Genomic DNA, 21,119 nt, shown 5'->3' on the forward strand with positions numbered 1-21,119 from the left:
TACATAAGATGCATGTGTATCCCCTGAACTTGAGTCATTTTGAATATATTTGGTTGCTTTTATTTGTAGCCTGAACTCAGTGACTTTTGCACACAAGAGATAAAATCAGTGTCTGAAAACAGGAAGCTGGTTCTAACAGCAGGCTGACCTTCTGGGCCCCACAGGGCTCTTCAGTCTCCTGTACGTGGCTCCATGTCCCTTCAGCTGGTTCGAACAGTAGGGAAGGGCTTTCCAAGGCTCTTTGTGGTATCAAAAAGAACTTCAAAGGTGGTGACTTATTGATCCTGTTGACTGTGAGTCATGGCAGTGTTGACCTGAAACACTCTGCTGCTGCAGATAAAGCAAATAACAGAACGAGGGCTTTTCCTTTTGTGTACACGTAACAGTGCAAACCTTGACAAGTCTTAAATAAATATGTCTCGAGAAAGCGGTGTCCACACAGCCATTCAGCTGTAACACAACAGAAACATTTACATCAGTCTTTCTAACGGCCTCCTGATTTCAGATTAGACTGGAGATGGTGCCAGTTCAGCTCTTTAAGATCTTACTGCAGCACTTGATTTAAAAGTGTCTTTTAAAGTACCTCAAGGATCAATTTGCCAAAGTACAGACCTTATCCTCAGAGTCCTTTCTGTACAGATAGGAAGCTTCTTTTCCTGTACTAGGTGGCCACTGATTTATCTCAGTTTTGCTTAAATCTTCTGTAAGCATAAAGTCTGCTAACACTTCCAAACTGACAACAGACAAATGTACCATTCTTTTCATGTGCTTACTGTAACTCTGTAGTCTTGGCTGGCCTGTGGAAGTGGAACTCTGTGACTGTTTCAAAGTAAAGACAGATTCCTTTTGGTCCTTACAAACCACAGTGAGTAGAAGTATCATTTCAAGCCCGTGGATTGAATCTTGGTATCATTTCTACTCAGCTTGGACATGTTACATGTGTTGAACTGGTTTTTAAAGGTTAAGAACATTAATGAACTCCATCCTTTCCCTCAGTGACACAAAGACTGTTAGCACCACAACAATCTCCTCATGATTAGATTGCTGTAACTCGCTGTACTTGGAAATCGTTCACTCACGTTGTCTCGTCTGCATCTGGTGCAGAAGGTTGCTGCAAGAAAGTGATGGGAGTGCAGACTGTGTGTTTTGGATCAAGCTGTGTTTTAGCACATCACTCTATATTTTATTTCATACCTTTGTCCAGTTTTCATGTGGAAACACAGCTCCTCCACCCTATCAAATATCTCCCATTTATCTTAAGTTAATTCCTGCCTTCAGAACCAGTTGTTGGGACCTTTTCAGTGGAAATAAGGGTGAATTAACCAACCTATAAGCGATAGATATGATTTTTGTGACTTTTATTTACCATCAGAAATAGTTGTTTTGTTCTGTTAAACGAAAGAGAACCGTGTGTTTTGCGGACCAACAGCCTGGATTTCAGCAGGGCAGACTTGCTGCCTGTAGAGGGAGCCCTTGTGCAGGATTCCCAATAAGGAAGCGCTGAGGTGAAATTCTGCTTCATCAGGCCCGCGGAAAAAAGCGGAAGTTGTGCTAGTTTCCTACAAAATAAAACAAAGCAAAAGAAGTAAAACGGTGGTGCTCAAACGTGACGTGAAATAGTTGGAATAATTGAAATATTGAAATAACATCAAATTTATTTTATCAAATATGTATCATGAACCGCGTGAACCTTAGTTTAAGAGTCACAAAATGTAAAAAGAGGGAAAAAATCACGTTGAGATTAGGATTAGTTGGTGTGACATAAATATCAGATAAACCTCAAATTAAATATTTGCTGTTAATTTTGCCAAAAATATTCACGTCACACGAGGACGTGAGAGCGCGGGTCCGAAGTTGGCTTTATTGTGGTTTCACCACCGGAAGTGTGCCCGTGTGCGTGGCCTTGTCTTGACCGTGGTAACTAATCCAAGCGGCTGAGACGAGCGCAGCAGTAGGTCGCGACGTCCAGGACTGAGCCGAGGTTTGCGAGCGGGACCGGGACAGACACGCGGAGGCTGCGCTGCTTGCAGGACTTCCGCCCACAGGACCTCCCGGCTGCGCTTTCATTTCTTTCCCCGGCGCGACAAGTGGCTCTTTGGGACTCGGAGGGATTCGTGGAGACTGTTTACCGAGCGAGCTTCCAGTTCCCGAGTCGATCACCTCGGCATGGCTTCAACGACCTGCACCAGGTTTACCGACGAGTACCAGCTGTACGAGGAGCTGGGGAAGTGAGTTCGTGACTCTTTGTGTCTCTGAAGTTACTGCTGCTTTCAGTTGCTGCCGTGGAGTCACGGAGCCACCTCCGCCTGCCTGACCCCACCTTGAAGGTGCAGTCGGCGCTGTGGGCACTTCACTGTACCTGTAGTCTTACTGTCGGCTAACAGCCGCACAGATACTGTAGGATCCGTGTTTGACTCCACGTCTGTAATACTTCGTGGCTGTTTCGGGACTTTATGAACCCCGCCCGTCAGTACCGAGCGCGTTAAAGGGTCCGAGGGACCGACTGAAATAGCTCCGTGTTTTAAGTGTGGCCTCTAAATGCTGCGTGCTGAGGAGAAAACACGGCTGAGGACAACTTCTGTCAAAAACCAGTCAGTGTGTCATAAATGCAGGAAGTTGGTTTCGTTGGGGTCAGTGGGGTCACTCGTAAACAACGACGTGTTTCTGTCCACAGTCCCGTCCCTCTGTGCAGACGCCAACGACGTGTTTCTGTCCACAGTCCCGCCCCTCTGTGCAGACGCCAACGACGTGTTTCTGTCCACAGTCCCGCCCCATTCGCTTCATCACGCATGCACCTGAACCCGAGCTGGCTTTGGGGAGCTGTGGTTGATCTCGGCCTGATCTGGGGTCAGCCTGAACGGTCATCACGTCACTGTGGTTCATTCAAATGATTGCTTCACTTTGTTATTCTGACCCGAACAAAGACTTGAGTTATTGCGGGCCTTCACTGAAGAACCACTGGATGCAAAGTTGTGTGAATGATGTAAACTGGATGCTTTGCCGCTGCTACGACGAGGCGCTTCTTAGAAAGGCCTGTTTGAAGCCTTCTCCAGTTTACATGAGCAGGAAGCAGGTGTGGCTGCTGATCAGGGATCTGCTGATGCTTCCACGTGTGCTTCAGCTGATGACCTCTGACCCGACCTTTAGTCTGAGCTCCGAGAGGATGTGCATATACTTGCCTGACATCCACCTGATGCTCACCTGTGTGTGGTTTAGTTTGCAACCCGCAGCCACTGAAAGTTCTTCTGGTTAACCTGTATGTTCAGCTGTCAGTCGCGTACAGGCCTCCCAAATACACTATGTGTAGCTAGAGCAGCGATTGGTTGAAAAGAGCGACAGTGAACGTCAGCACAGAGAGAAGAAGAAGCGCGAGAAGGCAAACGAAACAAAGACAAATGATTCAAAAGTTTTTAAAAAGCAGACCCTTTTTCCACTTTGCTACAACAAAGTTCTTCATGGATGAGGACTTTGCATAGTTTCATATGCAAAGTCATCAGTTTTACTACGAATGATGTTCAGCACAGTCGAGCTTTGTTTGTGGCGTTTGGCTCAGTGAAGCCCGTCACAGCGCCGGGTGCTAACCCGGGCTTTCTCCTGTAGGGTCAGGCTGCGCTCACGTAAAGAGGAGCGCTGCCTCGCTCGCTCGTGTTGAAGCGTGATTAAAGTGCACCAGCGATGTCGAGGCGGCGACTTCAGGCAGATGCCAGAGAAGTCCAGCTGTCTGTGTCTGCAGCAGAATATGAAGCCTGCTTACACGTGGCTGTGGACACGGGCAGCTGCACAGCTGCTCATTCGTTGCATGTTTCACTCACTTTACTTCACTTGCTGCTGGTTTAGGAACAGAAACCAAGAAGCTGAAAATAAGCTGCTTCACAACGATCACTCTGCACGCTGAAAAGGGACAAGTGGGGAGTTAGACGGCCTCTGACTTGTTGCAGGGTTAGTTGCACCGTCGAATGGTGCGTGTTGTAAAATGGCTCTTGAAACTTTGGACTCGTGACACCGAGACTCGACCGGGACTTTCAGATGTAACAGTGCAACAGAAAACACTTTAAATGTCATTTTCACAGCTGTCTTTGCACATTATGAGGAGTCTGGTTGTGCAGAGGCTGATCCCTGCTTCATTGTGTCCTGTAGGGGGGCCTTCTCTGTGGTGAGGCGGTGCATGAAGATCTCCACGGGGCAGGAGTATGCTGCAAAGATAATCAACACCAAGAAGTTGTCTGCTAGAGGTGAGTACATGCTGCTTCAGGCTCTCACTGCAAACATGCAGCGGTGGCTCACTCAGAGGGAATAGCTTCTTTTTAGCCCCGTCACGCCTCAAACCAGCTTCCTCTTTCTTTTTGGCTCTATGGTTTTCATGCCTCTGCCATTGCTGCCCGTGTCATCTCAGTAGCAGCCAGATGTGGTCGGGTTTCACTGCCTGCAGCTTCAAATTCACTTTTATTTTCCGTGTTTGTTATTGCATCGTCACAGTGGCACCGACAGGAAGAACGGCCTTTTCACGACTCGTTCTGCTGTGTGAGCCGGTGATTTGTGATGAGGTCTTCACATTAAAACATGATTATAGAGCGTTGCCTCGTGAACTTCATGTGATGGTGTCTGTCCAACCCAGAAGCTTCTCTTTTGTCTTTAAAGTTTTCATCTTCTTACTAACAGAACAAAAACAACTTCATCAGTGTCCGTGCAGCAGGAGCCCAGGCGTCCGCTGCTGTCCAAGTGCTGATCGGCAGAAGCACGGCGCACAAACTGAAGGAGACGGGCTTGAATAGATGGGCCGTGGTGATGGAGAGTGACTGCAGTGCAGCCTCTCAGGAGGGGAGCAGGGGGTTTCCCTGCAGCTAGCAGCTGTGTGGAAAGCAAAGGGTTTGCAAATGTGGTTTTAAAAAGGGAGACTTGCAACAATGAAACAAAAAGAAAAAGACTCATTTAGCTGCTGAGAGATTAGGAACTCATTTTAACCTTGTAGCCTTGGAGGACATCATAACCAATGAGAAGGGAGAGCAGGCACGGTAGATGGTTTGTCCCAGGGCTGAGCGACGATGATCTCACATCCCTGATATCAGACGTTTGTCGTGCTGACAACGATATTCATCACAAAACTTTTGTTTTCTGTAACTTCTGTGAGTCTCGGGCAGCTCGACCTGCATGAAGTGTTTTCAGCTGGGCGTCGTGTAGCTGCAGTCGAGTGGTAGATGAGTTGGAACGGCCGCGATTTTCTTTGTATGCATTACACGGCGTGCTGCGGGGCGGCGTGCTGCGGGGCGGCGTGCTGACGGCTCTTTTTAGCATCTCGTCCCTAAATACAATTTCACCTGATTCCGTTTATTTTGAAAAATCTCAACAGGATCTTCAGCTTTATTGTGAAAGGTTTATGTGGAAATAAACTAGCGGAGCCGCGCGATGCTCGTCGTTGGCCTCGCTGTTGCTAACGACAACGCATAACAACAGTCGCTTGTCCGTAGTGTGGTCATTTTAAATATAAGAGGAGAGAGAAGGCTAAGAAATTCTACATGAAAACGATGTAAATATCAGCGTGAACGGTTTATTTTGAGACACAGACATGAATAAGAAAGATGGACGTTTCACATTCATGTCGCTTATATTGAGCTAGTTTGTCATAAGTCCACGCCGGGCTTATTTAGGCTCAATGAGGAGAAGAAGGTCAGTTGGACAGAGGAGTGTTTATAAAAGAATTGCATATAAATCTAATGGGGCTGTTCACGAGGAGAAAAACATCCATCCTAGTTTTCCATCACTCAGCGTCATGAGGTGAAAATAATCCTAGCTCTTGAGGCAGAGATGCAGATGAGCCCTTTGGGTTGCGCCTTCAGAATAAGTGAAATCCCAAAGAAAGCCGATATGATGCTGCTGTCTTTTGGCCACATCACCACATTGCTCAAACACAGCTCGCTTACGCGTAAGCACCGCGTTCTGGTTTACAGGTTTATGGGTTGGTTACCTTCTGATAAATCACAACATTCACAGTGACATCTCTTCATTCAAATTGTGAAATCCCTTTAATCTGGCCTGCAGCACTTTAGGATGTCAGCACACAGCCGGAGGACAGACGCTCTGAAAGTCAAACACATGCAGATACGGTGGCGTGCTGATCCGAACTGACGGTCTCGTTCAGGGAGAGGCCAGAGTGCCACCAATGCCACGGCTGCTTTGTGAGGAGAAGTCCTAAACAGAAGCTCCACCTGAAAGTTCTTCTGTGTCTGCAAACATCACATCAGCAGTAGTTCTAGTGAAGGAACACGTGGTTGCAGAGTGCTGCAGCTGAGCTTGGAAGGCTTTCTGATAGATCTCACTGAGAATCTACACGTCTGTGATGGGGACTGTTCTGCATGTTAATCTGCTGTCACAGTGTGGACACTTCATTTACATCATAATGAACAGTAATTATGAAATAGTGTTAAACTAATAGACAATGCTGGGAACGCACTGGCAGCAGTGTCGGCCCTGAGCTGCCAGCACCATCACGTCAGCAGGGTGAAGCAGCCAAGGCAGGAGGACAGTTTTCAATTAATGGATTTTAATTTTGATGTTCACACTGGAGATTGTGCAGCTTTGAGTTGCCACCAGACCTGTGTGTTTGTAGTCTCTAATGACGATCGTGAGTAGTGCAATGATAACAATGCAACTGTTTGTGCTCACAGACCTTTGTGCGGTACTGTCAGATGTTGATGCAACATGCAGTCTCCCTCAGTTCCTGAGTTGCCACCAGACCTGGAGACCCCCCCCGGCCTAAACAAGCTGGCACTTGTGAGGCTCAGAGTGCATCGGTTAATTTGAAAAGTCATTACCAGGTTTTGCTAACACGTTAGCAGGTAGCTATTACCAGTAAATGTGTTTGTAGTCTCTAATGACGATCGTGAGTAGTGCAATGATAACAATGCATGTAACCTTTGTGCGGTACTGTCAGATGTTGATGCAACATGCAGTCCCCTCTGGAAATCGTTGGTTCATGTGTCACACTGCCAGCGTAGCAGACACACATGTGGACAGAAAAACACTAACCTCAACATCACTGAAGCAGTGCATGGACTTTCCTGTCAGCTCACCGGGGCTTCAGAAACGGTGATCTTACCTGTTACACCGCACCTAGAAAACGAGGTGGTTGGACAGTGCTGGGTCAGGTGCCACTTATACTGTGCACACAAGCATTGTGTGAGTTATGAAGTAAACTTGCATATGGAACGTTAAAGCGAGGAGTCATTTGTGCTCTGCTGTCGAGCGCTCCTCCCAGGCTTCCTCGTGTCCGCTGTGAAGCAGGTTTGTCGAACTTGGATGAGCTGTGGGCCCTGCTGGCGCCGTTGTCTCTTTGGACACGTTAGTGTTCAAGTGGTACAAAAAACAAAACACCCACAAATGTTTCCTAAAATTTAATTTCAAGTATCGTAGAACAAGACAAGCTGCAAACGTGACCACAGATCTTTCATTGAACCACCAAATAAACACAGCGGTCCTCTGTGTGCACGCGTGGCAGCACGAACTGTGATTGTATTTAACAAAATAAAAGCGCAGTACTGCACTAACACAGCCGATCCCTCAGCATCTTTGCACTCTGCTGTTTCCTCGGTCAGGACCGTGATGAAGGTTGCTCTGGCTAATCCGTCGGGCTCCGTGTTGGGCCCGTAGCCGGTAACTGTCAGAGAGGCGTGGAAAGGCTCCAGCAGAGCTTTAGAGTGTCGGAGGGGAACACGGCGCACAGTCTGGACGGCTTGCTTACAGCCGGGCTCGTCAGGCTGCAGCTGTTGTTGTTGTTATATTTACATGCTTTCATCTTCCGTTTCTTGTCGGTAGAAACTCGTACTTTCTCTCTGCCTCGCGCTCAAACACACACAGTGGGAGGGGCAGTCCCACGCTCTCTGCAGCACAGACTACACTACCCATGAGGCTACATGCCTCAGTCAATGCAGTCAACAACAAACAAATCCTCCCTTCACAGGTCAATTCACAGGTTATAGTTCGTCACGTCAGTGTAAGGGGTCCCCGGGCCGCCAGTTTGACACCCCTGGTTTAAAGTGCATCTGCATTCTAACCGGCTCTTCAAAATAAAAGCATAATACTGGAAGAATCCCGAACATAACTACAACACCCAGATGTAGTGAAGTGGAAGTCTTCACTGACGGCAGCCTTGTATGAAGGACAAAGTCAGACCCAGTGATGCTTGGACTCACCGGAGTGGAAGTGATCACTTGAAGACCCACCGGCTGTGGGAAAGCTCTGGTTCAGGAGCCCTTTGTTGTTGCTTCTGGAAAATACCCGAGGCCCAGCCGCTCGATGTGAACTCTTCATCCCCATGGAAACACAACGAGATGGGAAGCTAAATATAGTCTGCGGGGTCATGTAGGTGTTGAAGTATATTAGAGTGTTTGTGCTGTTGATTGTGATCAGCGCTCAGACACAGCGTAACACAAGCACTCCTAACACACCGAAACCCACGAGCCGTGACCCCTGACCCCTCAGTCCTGGTTTTATAGGGTCGCATCAGTAAAGTGCTCCATCAAAGGTGTGTGTGTGTGCATTCAATGTCACAGGCTTAACACAGCAGTTACACAGCAGCCTTCCTAAGGCCACACATGAAAGAGGTGGATAAAGAGAGACGTTGTGCGTTACAAAAGGAAGATGCTGTAACACAAAGCAGAGCCTCGTGCAGCGTGTACAGCTCTACATGACGTGGTCTCATTGTGTCCACGGCTCATCCTTCAGGTCTCGACTGACCCACATGGTCTAGGACTTGAATGACCAGTGAGCTGTTCGTGTGACAGAAGTGATGACTCAGTATCCCTAAGTGCACGTCCTTGTGTGTCTGCCATCACTTAGACAGCTTCTCATGCCGAGGGCGCCCGCCGCCTGCAGACTGCAAGCTGCACTTCATACATCCTACAAACAGGCAACGAGAGACCAGGTTCAGGAGGTTCTGTGTTTACTTGTGAATCTGTGCAGAGCTCAGGCTGCTGGTCTCAGAATCCTGTGTGTGTGTCCATGTATTTAACAGGCGGTGTAGTTGGACTCTGCATGCCCACCAAGCTTTATGGAAGCAAGAACAATCAGATATATGAAGCTGAACATTTGTAAAGTAGGGTCATGTTCACACATTAGTTTATGATGCTTTGCACGTGGATGGAAATGGTCCTGGTATGAGTCGTCCACCAGAACTTAAGTCACATTTTGTAGAAGAACGTTAAACAGTTGAAACCTCGACAAACAATAAAAGGTGAAACGCATAGAAAGCTGTCAACATTCATGTAGGGGTGGGGATTCCATATGCAGGCACTAAAGTTCACTAATCTGATTTTATTTAATGTTTTTATTATGTTATTGATGCATCTGCACATGGACAGCTGTGTTTAACCCAGGATGGCCTCTAACTCCAGTCTGATCTATCAGTGAGGGAGCCACAGTTTGTGTATCACTGCGAGTGCTGCAGATCAGCTCAAGTGTTTGTGTATATATTAGAATATTGGTGATTTCACCCCAGACTTTCTCTTAAGTGAAGCACAGCTGTGTGCAGCAGGCTAAAAATATCTCATCAGACCTACTCAGGGGAGCATGAAAAACAGAAAGTAGGCTGCCGTGTAACAGAGCAACTGTCAGCGGGCGTGAGGACTCCCCAGTCCGAGGCAAAAGGCTGCCTCAGTTCTCATCCGATCAAACGATGGGGAAGCTAGGCTTTTGTTTGGGTTTTCTTCAGCTAAATGTCATTAATGATATTCCTGTTTTAGCTCTGACTAGCTGCACATAAAACGTGAAAGAAGGGTGTAGCAGAGCAGGCCATCTCCTGGTTGGATAGTTGGTGGTTCGATCCCTCGAATCCTTGGGCAAGATACTAACCACAAGTTCCTGGAGTATGAGTGCAGGTTAATGATGAATACAAAGGAAAAAGTGCTTCTATGAGTGGGTGAGGCGTGCACTTTACACTTGTTTTTCCCAGTAGAAAAGCGCTGTATCAGAACCAGGCCATGTACCATTTACCATTTGGAGAGAAGATAAGAAATCAGAACATCATGAGACGTGGAAGAGATCAACAAGAAAGATGCACAAGCAGTAGAACAACTTCGGTCCGACAGCAAGACGCATTAACAGAGTCCAGGAAACGAGGCCTCAGCTGTTCAGCTGTAGAATATCAGTTTGCATAAGTTACTCTGGTTTCAATTCAATTTTATTTATATAGCGCCAAATCACAACAAAGCCGCCTCAAGGCGCCTCATAGATACAGAGAAAACCCAACAATCATATGACCCCCTGTGAGCAGCACTTTGGCGACAGTGGGAAGGAAAAACTCCCTTTTAACAGGAAGAAACCTCCGGCAGAACCAGGCTCAGTTTTTAAGTGGAGTGGATAAATTCTGCAGGTCGTTCTTGTGTTCATCTCGCCTCCCTCCGCGAGCCCCGTCATGCCCCTCCCTCCCTGGGACTGCTACAGGTTTCCTCTTGCTTAAAATGCACCTTTAACTTCCCACGGTGACCAAGTGCTTCTGCAGCTTTGTTAGTGTAACAGTCATTTTCACGTTTAAGTTCAGTTGGTTCCTCTTGGGCGTCCGGGTGCCTCAGCCACATACTGAGGGTGAATCCACGTGGAAGGAAGTCCCTCAGACGTCTCAATGTCATGGCTCATGTCTGTGACCTGGTTCATTGCCAAAGGTTGGATTTAAAGCTGTGATTCAGACTGAGGAATTGGAGGCTCAGTTGCCAGTGGTACAGTCATGCATGTGTCCATAAGTTGAGTGACTTCTTGGTGAAAGTTTGGCTGCACCAGCTTTTCCATCATTAAGATGCACATGAGCTTTGCCTCCAAACCTCGAGGCAGGATTACGAGTAATCCTTGAGCTACTCTGCCAGAAGATGATACTTTGGTCTTTTTAGCTTCAAGTTACCCTGGAAAGTGTGCAGCGTTTTCTTTCATTGGTCGTAGCTTTGTTAAGTCGCGAGAACCCTCCTGACCCACAGACACAAACTGGAGTAATTCCTTTGGGCTTCACTCTAAATCCTGATTTAGCCAAGTAGGGCAGCCAGCTGAGGGACAGGTGCCTGTTTTAATTAGGCTTCTTTGTCTGTCAGACTGGGTGCTCCTGTGGAGGGACACCGTCTTCCAGTGGTGCGCTCCTGCACCTTAATAAACTGCTGGTTGGCTCAGTGAGCGGAGAGTCGTACTCTGTCCTCTCAGTCATGTCCTTATCTTGGTTTACTTTAGATTTCCTGCAAAGGGAAAGAGGGAGGGCATTGTTGCTCATGACCTCTGATGGTTCAGTCCGTTGTCCATTGGTTGGTTGTGTTCATTGGTTAATGTGTCCGTGACCCATGAAGGACTCCCCCCGTCCACCTACCAAACACCTCCCTGCTTTGTATCGTGTATTCGTGTAATGGCCTACAAGTGCGCCGGTTGTGGGAGGTTCCTCGAGCTCCTTAAAAGGAAAACTGGTTTTCTTGAAGTCGGTGGTTTTGAGGAGTGACAGGAAACAAAACTATAAAGGAAGAGGTAGGGCTGCTCAATTAATCGAATTTTAATCACGATTACGATCTGGGCTTTCAACGATCATTAAAAATGACTGAGCCGATTATTAGCCCCTCCCTCATTTATCCGCGACACCTTAAAGGCCGGTCCGTGAAAATATTGTTGGGCATAAACCGTCCGTGGTGCAAAAAAGGTTGGAGACCGCTGATTAAGAGGACCTGAGGGAAGCTCGGAAAGCTAAGCAGAAGTTATTTGGAGAGGAGAGTGACTGCTGTTGGTTGAAAAGAGAGGTTAAAAAAAACTTCAGTGGTGTTGCACACTATGTTATATTATTTTTTAAAGTCATTGTTAACCCTTTAAAGCCGGTCAGAGCAGCACGCTCCGTGTTGTGTAACTATTTTTAAATCCCTGTAGAACCTGAACCGTGTAAGCTAGCGCAATAATTTGTTTTGCATATGAAACCGGAGGAGTTGTACTTACATCTGATGCCATCAGCTTGTCCTCGGTCACGGTTTCCTTCCACATATAGCTTTTCAAAAACTGCATAAAAAGCTCTTGCAGGAACAAAAACATAATATTCCAGAAACACGCTTTGCCGATCCGATCAGCTGTTCGTAACACTTCCCACAGTGAAACAGGCGTCAGCGCGAACTGTCGCATGTCCGCCATTTCCTGGCCGAAACCGGAAGTGACGTCATTTTCGCGGAAATGTAGTTTTTTTTACTTGTAGGCCTTAAAGGCCTATACTGGTCATGTTTGACTTTTCTGAATAGTTTCTGGGATGCTTAGAACTCGAATTGCACTGCTGGAAATAGTTTATTTTGATGCACCTGCTGTTTTCTTTGCAAATTTGCATCATAGGATTGTTTTTTGTTTTTCCTGCAGTATATAAAAATTGCTGTATCTCCAAAATAAAACTATGAACACACTCAAAATAAGTTTCCTGTTGTTGTAAACTATTTTTTGCAACTTTTTTGTATTTAAAGTTTTGAGGGATAAACCTCTTAAATTTCTCCAAGTAGAAATACATGTAAAAAACAAACAAAAATGATTTTCAATTTGTTTTTTGTAGTTTATTGCACTTTTTTGCAATTAATGTAGTTACTATGGACTTAATGCATACATATTATTAAAATATGGGCTATAACAGTTGTATAGCAACTTGAAATGCTCCCATAAATGGCACTACAACATGTAAAAATATAATATAAGCTCTGGCGGACTTGGTTCTATAGTAGGTCTTAAAGGGTTAAATAAATATCGTCAAATAATCGCGATCTCAATTTCAGTGAAAATAATCGTGATTATCATTTTTGCCATAATCGAGCAGCCCTAGGAAGAGGTGCGCCCGCTGAATACAAGGCTCAGATTTTGAAAGGTGCAAACTGCAACAAGCCATGAAAACATAAAAACTGCAAACAGCTTTGGAGTTTTAACTCTGTCACTTTATACCTTTCAGATGCAAAGAGCTGTAACCTCCTGCTTTACGTTGGGTTTGATGAGTATGTCCCTGCTAAATAGGTTTGCTCCCTGGTGGGGGTAAATCCTACTCCGGGAATCAAAGAATAATTGTTTCAGCTCATCCTTCATCATTCGTGCAATAGAAATGATTCTCTGATAGCTTATAGATGTGCTGCTCAAACTCACCTTCATATATCAAATTGCATCCTTGGTGCCTGAAATACTGAAACACACAACACCAGCATTTAATGATGTCTGACGTGTGTTATCTTCTCCATCACTAACCATGGGGATTGATTAGAGCATCAATAATGAATATTAACAGCGGAGCACACAGTGTGCACAAACAGGCCGACGTAAGAAGCTGTGGCCACGGTAAGAGCTCTTCTTCTGACTCAGAAAGAAGCACTGAGAAGAAGCTGCTTCAGACAGATTCTGCTGCGTTTGTCCTTGCTACCTGTTACTCAGGTGGGATCCTCGTGCTGAGATCATTTTTGCTCTGTTAAGGATAATCTCAGAGACAAACCGTCTGTATGATGGGATCCAAATGATCCGCCCAGTGGGCTGAATAAAAAACACTCAATGCAGTCGGAGCTCATGCACGGCTTGTTCAGTGAGTTCTGGATGGAGGTGGACGTAGCAGCGACCTTCTTTATTCTCCTTGCTTTACATGCACAGAAGAATCGAGCCTCAAGCGTACAGGGAGTGCAGTTCAGGGACGACCGTGTTTCATACATGAGTCATTGCTTGTAGCTTTGCTTCCATGAGTTTGAGAAATAACATGAAGTGAAGTAAAGAAGGTTCAGTATGCAAAGGCAAACTCGGCGTGCACGAGTGGGCAGAGTAACACTTTGTTTCCCACAATGCAACTGTTCATTTCAGATTGGTAGTGAGGGACCACATGTGGTTTCTAAGAGCTCTAACTTTACAGATGGCTCAGTTTTGACTGACAGCAAAAGAGACGGACCTGTTGCCATGTTTGTACAAGCTGACCAGATCGGACCTTAATCCACATCTTCTCCTCACTACTAACTCTTTTGTTGCTGCATGACGTTTCCATGACAATGTGATCATGCAGACTGGGATCATCATTGAAGTGTTGTCGGCTAGAAGAGCAGCAGAGTTTCAGTTGTTTCTGGGCAGCGTTGTGAGCGTCTCTTTAAGACCTTTGAATGCTCAGCTACAGGACAACAGTCCTTTGTTGTACTTTTACAATTTATAGTTGAACAGTCACGACTAATAAATAAGTTAGTTGGATAAACATAATTAAATAAATAAATAAAAACGAGCTGTGAGTCTGTGATCCAAACAAACAGGCTTCCAAACCTGTTTGGTGACTTTTTAGTAACAATCGTTAAAACTGAGGAGTTGCTCTTCGGTTGAAATAAACGCTGTCTTGAAAGAGAATAAAGTAAAAGAATGAGAGGTGATAAAGGAAGGAAGAGCCTCGTAGGCAGGTTAGTGGTGTGATTTCCTTAAGAGCAGTGAGGCTATGACACAGGCTGAGCAGATCTAGAGTGACTGGGAGATTATGGTGTGAAGCTACAGAGCACTTGTGTGCAGAGAAGCAGGGATGTCAGCCAGGAAGCAAAGTGTGTGGGTTCACTTGATGGAAGTAGCACTGATTGAGCTGCGTAGGTGACGTCGCTGTGAGGGGTGACGTCTCTGGTCCACCAAAGATATAATGTTTACTACAGATACCCGAGCAACACACACTTCATCGTTTCTAAGCCAGGTGGGCGTGGCTCTCTGAAGATGGTAATGCCAGTCAGCCACCACTTTATTGCTAAACAGGCAGCCGGTCCCTCACCTGGAACAGTGAGTCACGGCCTCTCCATTGGTCGACCTGGGACCAAGTCATCAGGTCATAATTGATGGTGGATGCGGGGAGTGCATGATCCTGCTGCAGGTTCACCAACGCTGCTTCTTCAGACTGCTTTTGATAACTAACAAATGCAGACCAGGAACAGCCCCAAGAGCTGCGGGTGCTCCAACCCGTTCATCTATCGCCACGATGCGGCCCTCGTCATTGCTCCAGTCCTTTGGCTCTTTTCCCTGCTTGGAACACATTAAAAAGACTTTGAAGTTTCTCAAAGCCCTGAATCAAAGCTAACGGTCTGCATGAATCCCACCGTGACTGCTCTAAAACCCACTGTGCTGATGGACAGAGGCAAAAACCTGTTTGTAACCGTGACAGCATTTTTCTGCAGCACCGCATCAAATGATCGCATGTGATTGTGAGACAAACCTGTTGCCGTGGGAACTCTGTTTGAACGCGTGGCGGCGTCGGCTAGATAACAGCGGACCTGAATGTCTTTGTACTTCACTTTAAACGCTGTGAGTGGGCTGTGCTTGAAGGCCTGTGGGAGTCTCCCCAAACAGACGACGACCCGGGCATAGAAACGCTTCCAGTGAGATCGGGAGTGTTAGGAGTTCCCGATATGATGACTTTGCTCTGGTGGATTAAGTATTTTTATTAAACTGAATGTGTTTTTATGGCAGAACTAGTCAGCTGCTGCACTTGAATGAACTGCTTCAGAGACGACTGCGTTCGATGTATTTGCTGTTTTTATTTCCCGTGATGTCCACTAGATATTAGTTTGCCTCAGTAAAAGCACTCTTCAGAGAAACGTCACAAACAGTTATGGAGCTTTTTCTCTTTCAAAGACTTGTTTGTATTTGTTAAATGAAGGACGCTCTGGAGAGAAGCAGCATCTCAGCGTCTCTACCTCACAGTTGTCCTTTCTGAGAGAACAACCCAGCCGTGATGCTGCTGAAGTGCCAGCAGTCAAAGTGTAGCAAGCTCTGATTCAGCTGAATATTTGGTTCGTTTTTAGTGCATACACAATGACTCACTTCACATTTCTGTGGTTGATTCCAGTTTATTTTCCATCTTTCAGGGAAACGTCAGATTTCTGGAGCAGAGCTAAACAGCCAGTGGTTGTAGCGCCTGGCACGTTTCAGCTGCAGCCTCTCTGAGCGTGCAGCTGCCTCTGAACAAGTCTCTCCCCATCATAGCGCCTCTCTCCAGCTCCCCTCAGGGAAACGGTCTCCGTTCGTCGATGCATTTGTACATGTGTCAGTCTGTGGCGATACTAAACGTATTGTATAGTTGCTAATTGTGAATAATCTTTGAATTCTATCAGGATCTGAAAGGATGAGTCTGAGAAAAAGCACTGAAACAAAATGCCTAATGAGTTAGTCTGTCCTGTAAATCCCTGCTCTGCTGTAAGGCTGCGATATGTAAAGCCTTTCCCCCGGCATTCGTCCGTCCGGTAACTGATGCAGACTCTTCCATGGGTGGAGCGATGTGCTCATGCACCGACTGATTTGTGCATTTAGAATTTCTACGTTTTGTCTGTTTCAGTGTTAATAGTTTTTAGATTATTCATTTGAGACGTGCCAGTCGCACAAAAGACGCTTACAGTGGAAAAAGAAGCCACTGTCTCGTTTTCCCACCGTTGATTTAAAAATAAAGTATTTAGTTTTTTCTGAACATGGGCCACGGCCTGTCCTTCTGTTATGAGTAAATGGACCGACTCTTACGTAGCACTTTTCTGCTGTCCACACAACATTCATGCACTTCTAAACTCAAACTGAGCAACGCTGAGGCCACACTCGGGGTCAGGATCTTGCCCGAGCATATTTGGCAGACTGCGGAAGCCAGGAATCGAACCACCGACCTTCCCGTCGGTAGCTGACCTGCTCTCCCTGCGCCACAGCCAGCCCCTGTATAAGACAATGAGTTTGTGTATCCATTTGTCATGTATGCCACTTTGCTCTGTGGTGTTAAAACATTGCCTGCTTCTCTCAGCTTCAGCCAGCATGTTACAAACTCTTGGGCACATAAATCGGGCGCTCTTATAAAAACGATCGGTGAAAGGCTCGGCCTGTCGTCGGTGGTCAGTGTAATCGCCCAACCCTACTCCGCTGTAAGCACAAAGAACAGCACGACCTCTGCATGAACTTTCCAGACCAGGCTAGCCCCGTTAATCTTTCATGTTGGAGACGACTTTCAGGCGGCGCAGACTGCCAGTGTTTCAGTTCGTTCAGCTGCCCCGTTGACCCCGTGCGCTGTGACAGTAATTTAGATCGTTTGGATCCTCTCCCAGCTGTGGCTCGCTTTGGCGTGGACCGCAGTCCACAAAGAAACGTCTGATTAAATGGAGGGAAATTATGCGTTTGATTGATTTTCCTTTTAAATCAGCGCTGAACAAACCTGTAAAGCTTGTCTGCTGTAACAGCGCTTCAGTGCTCTGACTGTTGGTCATCACCTCGTGTGGGCCTGCAGGTTCAATCAAAGGCTGAACTCATTATCAGTTTCTTTACCCGTTTGGATTTAGTGTGGGAGCCGTCACGGCAGCTGCAGCCTGAGATACTCGAGGTTGTGTCACACCGCTGTTGAGATTAAACGCCTCCACTCGAGGGTGACTCACTTCTGCAAACTGCCTCCGTGAGCTACAGGAGACGCCCGTGTGTGTTTCAGAGGTTTGGTGTGTGAGAAGCTGCAGTCCAATGCAAATCGATGCACAGACGACTCCCTGCTAAACAAATGAGCTGTTGTGGACGATTCAAGCGTCTGTGTTATTGAGACGTTCTGAAATGAGACTGTCAGGATTAAAGAGAATATTTCTGATCCTGTACGGCACATCCAAACGCACATGTTGTTCCGGCGCTGACTTTTCTCATTGTCGTCATTTTGAGAAACGACAGTGAGACCTGCCACCGGTTTCCTCCCACTCAAGCCTGAGATCCAGCAGCCTGAACAGGCTCTGATGTCACACTTCTCCTCTCATTATGACCGTGAGAGAGTGACGGCCTCATCGCCACGCCGTGGATACGACTGCTCGACGCTGTCTGATATAAAAGCTTGGCCATCTCAGACTCGAGTGATGGTCGTCACAGCTAATCAGCGCTCTGCGCTGTAATTAAAGCAACTGTTTGACCTCAAATAGCCTGTGTGGCTCAGTATAGCCTCATTCCAGATCGTGTGTCAAAAGCAGAACCTGGGCCTGTGGTGGATTTGTGTCTTTGTGTGTAATCCAGGGTTTATAATCCCACTCTCGTGCTGTCGTCACTGCGGCCGGACACACCTCCCCGCTCGCTCCCTTACTTGGGATTATGTCCTCCTGATTGTTTCCTCAGACGGTCCCTGAATCTGCAGGACCGGTTTCAACATGACATCTGTGAGGAGGACGTGGCAGTAGCAACAGCTGTGTCCTATAACGGTCCTGTGCAGGCCGACTACTTTCCTCATGACCTTTAGTCCAACCGTGACCATCAGCAGGAGTCTGGAGAACAACGCGGTGACGCTTTAGGATTATATGATGGATTTCTAGGACTTTCCTCACACACGTCTGTAACACACGTGTGCTGCGGGCTATCAGTAGGACCGGTTTCTTCTTTAATCGCAGGAGATTAGAGTCCTGATCTAATGCGAGTTTGGCGTCAGGCCATGTTTCCTGCAGGAGCCGTGTTTACGTGGACACAAGTAACCGGATTAAAAGCCTAACCAGGATAAAAGTGCTTCATGTAAACACTGACCTCACCCGATCCCTCACATCAAACTCTCCCGGGTTCTGCCGATCGTCCTTACAGCACGTGTCTCCTACGTCAGATATGTCGCTGTGCTGTCCGTGTAGACGTAGCAGGACTGAGCTACGTCTGGAAGATGACAAATATTCACAGACAGAGAGGTGAGGAGGAGAAATCTGTGACGAGCAGTGAGGTCGCAGTAAAGTCCAGATCCAGACACAGTGTTATCACAGGTCGTCACGTGGGATTAAAGTTATACGTCCCATTTTTACCGTCACAGCATTTACGTTGTTATTGCAACGAGTGTAAGTATGTCATCAAAACAATGTGAGTAAAGATGCACTCATGGGAAACACCAGGAGAGCCTGTCACAGCCAACAACCATGAAGGAGGATCATGAACACCGACTCAAACGCAGCTCTTTAAGGTTTCAGCGGCTTCAGGCAAACTGTGAGGAGGCCCATTTGCTCTGCAGGAAGTCTTTGTCACTTTACCTTGATTGTGATTAACGGTGTGGCAAAGTAAAGAGGAGTCTTTCAGTCAGTGGTTAGTGGCGCTGTAACAAAACGACAGCAGCTCCTCAGTTATGAAAGGGGCGTGGGGTCAGTGGACCCTGAGGCGTGTGGTTCAGTTGGGTTTATGTCGGGCCAGACGCCTCAGTGCGCAGAGGTCACCGCAGAGGTCACCGCAGAGGTGCAGACTTTCAAACTGCACGTGGCCTCCAGATGAGCTGACGTGGAGACTCCGCTCAAAGTAACAGGAAACAACTTTATTAAGTGACCAATGTGTTTCGGCTCGTGGCTTCATCAGGGTCGTTAAAAAATGTCATCACTTTTTTTTTATTTAAAAAAAATACTCAATAAATTGAAATGGACCAATCGCACCTTCACAAATAAACCAGCTGACCAGAGCTTTCCAAGACCTTAGCTCTAATTTTTTTACCCCTCTTATCAGGTATCGTTGGTGGTTCTTTAACCCTTTAAGACCTACCATAAAACCAAGTCCGCCAGAGCTTATATTATATGTTTACATGCTGTGGAGCCATTTTTGGGAGCATTTCAAGTTGCTATACATCAATACAACCATTATAGCCCAGATTTTAATAATATGTATTCATTAAGTGCATAGTAATTACATAAATTGCAAAAAAGTGCAATAAACTACAAAAAAATTGAAAATCGTTTTTGCTTTTTTAACATATATTTCTAGTTAGAGAAATTTAAGAGGCTTATCCCTCAAAACTGTAAATACAAAAAAGTTGCACAAAATAGTTTCCCACCACAGGAAATTTATTTTGAGTGTCTTCATAGTTTTATTTTTGAAATACACCAATTTTTATACACTGCAGGAAAAACGAAAATAAATATTATGATGCAAATTTGCAAAAAAGCAGCATATGCATCAAAATAAACTATTTCCAGCAGTGCAATATGAGTCCTCAGCATCCCAGAAACCACACAGAAAGTCACAAAGTCAAAGATAACTTTTAAAAAGACCAGTATAGGCCCTGAGGCCCTGATGGTAAAAAAGACTACATTTCTGCGAAAATGACGTCACTTCCGGTTTCGGGCAGGTCATGGCGGACATGCAAAAGTTCGCGCTGACGTCTATTCCAACGTAGGAAGTGTTACGAACAGCTGATCGGATCGGCAAAGCGTGTTTCTGGAATATTATGTTTTTGTTCCTGCAAGTGCTTTTTATGCAGTTTTTGCAAAGCTTTATGTGGAAGGAAACCGTGACCTAGGAGAAGATGATGGCATAAGATGTAAGTACAACTCCTCCGGTTTCATATGCAAAAAAAATTATTGCGCTAGCTTACGTGGTTGCAGTGCTACTGGGATTTAAAAATAGTTACGCACAACAGAGCGTGTCTGCTCCGACCGGCTGTAAAGGGTTAAAGGTCCCTGATACATGTGGATCACTGTGAGGTGGCTTGGGTGGAAACTTCCAGCATGTAGTAATGTATTCAGATCAGTAGGTCTGGAGTGCAGCGAGGGGGCGGAGATTTGTCTTTTTGTTGGTACTTTGGTGTCAAGGGTTAAACTTCCTTCGTCCTTCGCTCCCTTCCAGAGTAAAAGTGCTGCTCCAAAGACACAAGTGGTAGAAAAGGGTCAGTTTGGTGGTTATATCGAATTGCTTCTTCCAGGTGACCAACAAATAGTCAGGCAAAACTGGGCGCCATTTTTGTTGCCATTGCCGTGTCAGATTCGCACAAGAACAGTGTGTAGAGAGCTTCATGGGTTTCCATGGCTGAGCAACTGCATCCAAGCCTCACGTCCCCCTGCACAATGCAAAGCGTTGCATGCACGTAGTTGTGGAAACACGCCACCACTGGACTGTCGAGCCGTGCAGGAGTGACCAGTCACACTTCTCCGTGTGGCAACCCGATGGATGAGTCTGGCTTTGGCTGCGGTTGCCAGGAATACAGTCCTTTGCACGTTTGGTGGACGGGGGATGACGGGGGGAGGTTCGTTCTCAGGAGTTGGGCTTACTGCTCGTAGTAAGCCCAACTTTTGTGCAGTCATGTTGGAACATGACTGCACAAAAAAGTGATGAGAATTAGCTCCTCCAAATTTGAGACCGTGCTGCTCAGCTGGAAAAGGTTGACGGAGTGCTGACTGGGCGAGGCACGAGTTGAAACATCTGGGGATCTTGTTCAC

General features: G+C 46.4%; 1 protein-coding gene across 17 annotated transcripts in view; it reads left to right on the forward strand.

The window, feature by feature from the left end:
* The first annotated feature begins 1,902 nt into the window (after positions 1-1,902).
* LOC147300638 (calcium/calmodulin-dependent protein kinase type II delta 1 chain) overlaps positions 1,903-21,119 on the forward strand; it is a 75,609-nt gene continuing 56,392 nt past the window's right edge. For 6 of the 17 annotated variants that reach the window (XM_086284961.1, XM_086284963.1, XM_086284965.1 and 3 more), the window contains exons 1-2: positions 1,905-2,228; positions 4,138-4,232. In XM_086284961.1, the coding sequence (XP_086141087.1) occupies positions 2,167-2,228; positions 4,138-4,232 (157 nt within the window). In that variant the 5' untranslated portion in view covers positions 1,905-2,166. Of the gene's footprint in view, positions 2,229-4,137; positions 4,233-21,119 lie in introns of all 17 variants that reach the window. The other 11 variants (XM_086284968.1, XM_086284971.1, XM_086284973.1 and 8 more) reach the window with 5 other exon arrangements.

The sequence above is a fragment of the Aulonocara sp. 'chitande type north' Nkhata Bay genome, unplaced genomic scaffold (genome assembly GCF_057382095.1).
Source record: "Aulonocara sp. 'chitande type north' Nkhata Bay isolate Kocher_YH1m ecotype deep benthic unplaced genomic scaffold, A_spYH_male_GT1.1 unmapped_scaffold_20, whole genome shotgun sequence".
NCBI lineage: Eukaryota > Metazoa > Chordata > Actinopteri > Cichliformes > Cichlidae > Aulonocara > Aulonocara sp. 'chitande type north' Nkhata Bay.